The 5,974-nt window shown below is 49.3% G+C and overlaps 1 protein-coding gene across 1 annotated transcript in view; it reads left to right on the forward strand.

Moving 5' to 3' along the window:
- Nucleotides 1–5,974, forward strand: part of DIAPH1 (diaphanous related formin 1) — a 139,692-nt gene that overhangs the window by 99,948 nt on the left and 33,770 nt on the right. Inside the window, exon 21 of the mRNA XM_015411130.1 lies at nt 5,618–5,888. Within this exon, the coding sequence (XP_015266616.1) occupies nt 5,618–5,888 (271 nt within the window). The remainder of the gene's footprint in view (nt 1–5,617; nt 5,889–5,974) is intronic.

Consider the following 5,974-nt stretch of genomic DNA (forward strand, 5'->3'; position numbering starts at 1 on the left):
TTTCCCCTGTGCCCCCCCCCCCCCAGTTCCTTTATGGTAGGGGTCATATCTAAAAAAAAAAAATTCTCTCTAGGGTTGAGAAGGGAAATTAGCCTAAACAAAAAAGGGAGGATGAACAGTTTGCAAAGGGCAAAAAATTACCAGCACCCTTCTATCTTATCTTGTGCTGCTACAGTTATTTGATTATGCAAGTTTCACAAAAGGGGGGAAATGATGGCCATTCTGCCTTTACAGGGGAAAGAACATGGGGAGGGAATGTCAGGAGGCTTATGTTTCCATTCTCTCAAGTATTGCTTACATTGGGCTGCGTTTCTCTCAAAGGTGGCTGGAGGGAGAGAGTCTGCCTGGGACTTCCCATGCAGTAGTACTACATCACTTGTCACTGCCCCTGAAGCTGGAGGCTCTATGCTTTCACTCAAGTTTAAGATTTCAGATTTGCCAATTATTGTTAGCTGTGTGGTATTAAAGTTGCCTTGGGGGGTTGGTGGCAAGGTGGCATCATTTACCAATCCTGAATTTACATTCCCCTGGAGCTCTGCAGGATTCTGGCTTGCAAACTCACTAGGAGGAAAGCTAGGAACAGCTTTACAAAAAAAATTTCTATTTTGCAAAGGGTGGGCTTTGCAGGGATGTCTGTAGTAAGTTTTTCCCTGCTAAAGGGAATATCTTGGGAACTTCGTACATGCTCAGAGGCTAGGTTTCTCCCTGAGTCTGTTTTCTTGTTTTCATGGAAAAGAGGGGGAGTTGGGGGGTAATCATAGCTTGGTTAGCTGTTCTGCTGTATATTGTTAGAACATTTTAATTCTAGATTCTCTTTTTCTGGAACTCCAATACATGCTGCCATTGTGAAGCAAAACTGTCAGTTTTTACTTCTGTTCTCCTCTAACTGAGCATTTACCTTAACAAGTTCATTCTGGAATTCCTCCTTTTCTCTAATACTGGCTTCTGATTTTTGTTGAAGTTCCTGATTTTTCCTAGTTAGCTGCTCAATGTCTGAATCTTTTTTCTTATTAAGGTCTGTGAGTTCCCTTATTTTTTCCCTTAAGGGGCAAAATTTCCCCAGCAGTAGCTTTGGGGGAACTGCTGCCATTCCCTGCAAGTCCTGCTGCTGTGGGAGGAGGGTGTTTCTGAGAGATTAGATTGAGGTGAGGCTCCTGTGTTTGCCAGGAGGGTGGCAGATTTCTTATTTCCGGAGGACCCGACATCTGCCTTTACTGTCAACCTCCTGCAATTGTCAGGGGTTAGTTTAGCTATAACTCCTTGGGGAAGGGGTGCTGCCTCCGGGCAATACCTATAGTCAGGACTTTTTTTGTAGAAAAAGCCCAGCAAGAACTTATTAGCATAATAGGCCACACCCAACAGCAGGAACTCATTAGCATATTAGGCCATACCCTGACAGCACAGCTCATTCGCATATTAGGCCACACACCCATGTTACCAGAAGTGTGGTCATCCAGCTGCACCCAACTATTCTTATTCTCTTTACCTTCTTTGTTGTCAAAACCCAGGGCTTTTTGCATGTTAGAAGAAGAAGAAGAAGAGATTGGATTTATACCCCGCCCTTCACTTGGAGTCTCAGAGCGGCTGACAATCTCCTTTCCCTTCCCCTCCCCACAACAGACACCCTGTGAGGTGGGTGGGGCTGAGAGAGCTCTTGACACAAACTGCTCTTTCAGGAACAGCTGTGCCAGAGCTTGCGACTGACCCAAGGTCACATCAGCAGGTGCAAGTGGAGGAGTCCTGTGCGTTCCTGCCCAAAAATAGCCCTGCCTATAGTAGATTTCCCGTGTCCAGGGAAATGCTGCGGGAGTCGTGTGTCTCTGCGATGGTGGACATGGTCTGTGACTCCTGAGAGGTGGCGGGAAGGGTTTTTATTACATCTGAGAGGGCCGCGAGGAGAACGTGCAGAGGCTGCTTGTCATGTAGGTCCATGTTTGCCCCTGACTCCTTAAGCTGCATCCGGTCTTTCTTAGTCTTTCCCGGTGGGTCTGGTGGTTTCGTGACTGTTCAGAGGCACTGGCTGCCTGTCAAGGGGGGTGTTATTGGGGAGGTTTGGGGTTTTGATTCAAACAGGAGTCCCTGCCTGTTTTAATATTGTGGTCTCCGGGACTGGTTCGATCTCGGTTCCAGGTGGCATGGGGTTGAGAAGGTCAGTTTCCTTTCTCATTCCTATACTGTGAATGAGGCCCGTTATTGGCATAGGTAACCACTTGTATTGGCTCTGATCACCTGGAATTGGGGGTTGTTTGCGGCTAGCTCTTGGGGGGATCTTCAGGGCTTTGGTTTCCTGGAAGAGGTTGGCGACTTGTCTCATTTTCTGGTGTCGATGGGCTGTATGGGACCTAGAGTGACCTTAGTTTGGCCATTAAGGCCAGCGGAAAGTGTATTTTTGAAATTAGGGTCATCAAATAATAATAATAATAATAATACTTTTTGATTTATTGATCGCTCATCCTGCAGACCTGCTGGCTCTGAGCGATTTACAGTTACTCAAGTTTTCACACGGGACTAACAATGATTCATAGGGTAAGGGAGGACAACATATAATTCTTTAAATTGCACACTTTTGCAGCCAACGGGGATTTTGTTCAGCTGTAAGCTTCAGGCGTGTTCCGGACGGCATTCACTTTCAGCTTGGCTGGATGACCTCAGTTCTTCCAGGACTGCTTTGAGTCGTAGTGCTGCACTGCCACCACCTGGCCGGATTGGCCCCTCACAGGCTTTTTAATGCCGAAGAGGGCCCCCCCCCCCCCAGGCTTCCGAGCTGGACCTTCCGTTCGCCGGCTAACACCCCCCCCCCTTACATGTGAGCCACCAGTATTAGTTACCATAGGTGGGACATAATTATATAAGTCCAGTGACTCGTCTTGGGGGGGGGGGGGGCTCAAAGGAAGCTATTTCCAGGAAATCGAGGGCTGTTTCAAGTTGGACTGAGGCTATTAGGGATTTTTGGAGTCCTAACTGCTGTTTAAGGGAGTTTATTTCTTTTTTACAGGTGTTATGGCTAACTTCATTTCTCTGGGTTGCTTGTTGCTCAGCAAGGAGTCTCAGTGAGTTTCTGTTGGATGGCCAGCCGGATGCCACCCCAAATGTTTTAGCTGTGGGTTTGGACTCTGTGGCTGGTTGGTTAAAGCAGAATCGACTGAAGCTAAACCCATCAATGACAGAGGTCCTGTGCCCGAGCTGTAGGATGATGGGATTGGGGATCCAACTCCCAGCTCTTGTCGGGGCGTTACTAGCACCAGCACCAACAATGAAGAGCTCGGGCGTGATCTTGGATGCCTCCTTGTTGATAGTGGTCCAAATCACAAGCGTTGCTAGGTCAGCTTTTTCCCATCTTAGGCAGGCCAAGCAACTGGCTCCCTACCTTTCGCCCCGTGTCTTAGTCACAGTGATCCATGCAACAGTCACCTCCAGGTTGGATTACTGTAACTCGCTCTATGCAGGGCTACCCTTGAGACTGACCAGGAAACTTCATCTGGTCCATAATGCGGCAGCGCGGGTCTTCACTGGGACACCATTAAGAGCCCGTGTACATCAGTTGCTCTGCCACCTGCACTGGCTCCCAGTTGAGACCAACGCTCCCTCTAAGCTGTGGAGTCTTGTGAGCAAAAATTCTATTTTGTGAGCTACTGGCATTGATGTTGTGAGCAATCGATTTGGCTACTGCATAAATTAGTTTGCTCCGGAGCCATCCTTCCTAAGACAAAAATGGGTGAGCTGGAGGCTAAAAAACTGTGAGCTAGCTCACACTAGCTCAGCTTAGAGGGAGCACTGGTTGAGACTTGATTGGCTGTGCAGGTTTTTAGAAACTTTACTTTGGCGACAGCTGCCACCACAGCACAAGAATCTTCACAGCGTGACTGAAGGTAAACTGCCGCAGCCATTTCGTGGCTTCACCCACCATGCTGTGGCAAAATTCCAAAGGTGCCCACGGCCTCAAAATGGTTGGGGACCCCTGGTTTAAGAAGAGAGGGGGAAATTCCTCACCGTGATACTTCTGGTCATGCTTTCTCAAATGATGCTGGCTTTGAGTCACACCCACCTCCTTTGGGCAAAACACAATAAAACCATTAAGCTCTGCAGGCATTAAGGAATTCCATCAGTTGTCTTAGATACACTCTAAACCAGCAAGATTTAAAATCCTTTTTCAGAAGCCTTCCAAAAGATAAAGCAGCTGACCTGCTTCCTCAGGAGAGTCCATGAAGGTTATATGCATTACCGCTGTGTGAGAGTGAATGGAAGTCCTGGCCACAGGCAAGCAGCTGATTCGGCCAAGTGCTCAGGGCTTCCAGGGGCGCTCAGAGAAATGGCTTTCGTTGAGCCCCCCTTGCAGGGAAGGGGCCGTGGCTCAGTGGTAGAGCCATCTGCTTGGCATGCAGAAGGTTCCAGGCAGGGCTCTTTTTGTAGAAAAAGTCCAGCAGGAACTCATTAGCATAATAGACCACACCCAACAGCAGGGACTCATTAGCATATTAGGCCACACCCTGATTGCACCACTCATTAGCATATTAGGCCGCACCCCCATGTTACCAGAAGTGTAGTCATCCAGCCACACCCACCTTTTGCTTCTTATTCTGTTTACCCTGTTTGTTGTCAAAACCCAGGGCTTTTCTTGTAGCAGGAACTCCTTTGCATGTTAGGCCACACACCCCTAACGTAGCCAATCCTAATGAGTTTCTTCTGTTGGGTGTGGCCTATTATGCTAATGAGTTCCTGCTGGGCGTGGCCAACTCGGGAGCCAGCCGGAACTCCGTTCCTGTGCGTTCCTGCCCAAAAATAGCCTTGGTTCCAGGTTCAAATCCTGGCATCTCCAGTTACAGGATCTGGTATTAAATGACGTGAAAGTTCTCAGCCTGGAGAGCCGCTATCAGTCTGAATAGACAATACTGACTTTGATGGACCGATGGTCTGATTCAGTATAAGGCGGCTCGATGTGTGTTCATTCAGGTATGACGTCTTTGTTACACGCTATGACCTTCCACTTTTCTGTTTCTGGGGCTGACTACCCTTTGGGTCCCAGGAAGTCAGGGACTGGATTTGGAGCTAATGCTCATCTGATGGAGCCAGTCCTTTAAAGTCAAGCCAAGCATTTTTCAGTCCCTCTTTCTGCCTGTGAAGCAAGCATCCGGCAGTGTCCGTCCCTCTGCTTCAGATTCATTGGACAGGTGCTGAAACAGGGTAGGATGCTACAGACAGAGTAGGATGCTACAGACACGTGATGGAGAAAGGCAGATGCTGTATCTGCTTTCTAGGGGGGCTGTTTCCGTAGAGTTAGTTCTGCTTGCCCCCTTTTTTCTGGAAGGGGAAAGCAGAACGAAGAGGACTGTGGCTTTGGTGGGCACCTTCCAAGTCATCTAGTGATGTTTGTTGGGAGCGATGAGGGGTGTGTGCCAAAAGGTGGAGTTTCCTTTCAGTATTCTGCTGCTGTCTGTGTCCAACAGCATCCGTCTTCCACAGTCTGGGTCTTCCGGAGGCCGCCATCCCTGGTAAACGGCATCTCTCTTCTTTCCCTCCTCTTCAGACTGCCTTGGTTCCTCCCGGCTGTCCTCCCCCGCCCCGCCCCGCCCCGCCTTTCCTGTGTGTGACCGTGAGTTCTGTCCCCTTCCCTTCTCAGATTAGTTCCGTCCCCCGCCTGAGGTCCCGCCTCAATGCCATCCTCTTCAAGCTCCAGTTTAGTGAACAGGTGGAAAACATCAAGCCGGAGATCGTCGCCGTGACAGCTGCCTGCGAGGAAGTCCGCAAGAGCGAGAGTTTCTCCAACCTCCTCGCCATCATCCTCTTAGTGGGCAACTACATGAACGCGGGTTCCATGAACGCCGGGGCCTTCGGTTTCAACATCAGCTTCCTCTGCAAGGTGAGTCTTCGGGGCCGAGCCGAATCTTGCATTTTACCCCCCCCCTCGTGCAGGAGTGGGAGGGAGGGGAAGCTGGTGGTGCTCTTCTGGTGGTGCTCTTCGTGCTGAGCATGGTTT

Source organism: Gekko japonicus, unplaced genomic scaffold (assembly GCF_001447785.1).
Source record: "Gekko japonicus isolate JY-2015 unplaced genomic scaffold, Gekko_japonicus_V1.1 scaffold834, whole genome shotgun sequence".
Taxonomy (NCBI): domain Eukaryota; kingdom Metazoa; phylum Chordata; class Lepidosauria; order Squamata; family Gekkonidae; genus Gekko; species Gekko japonicus.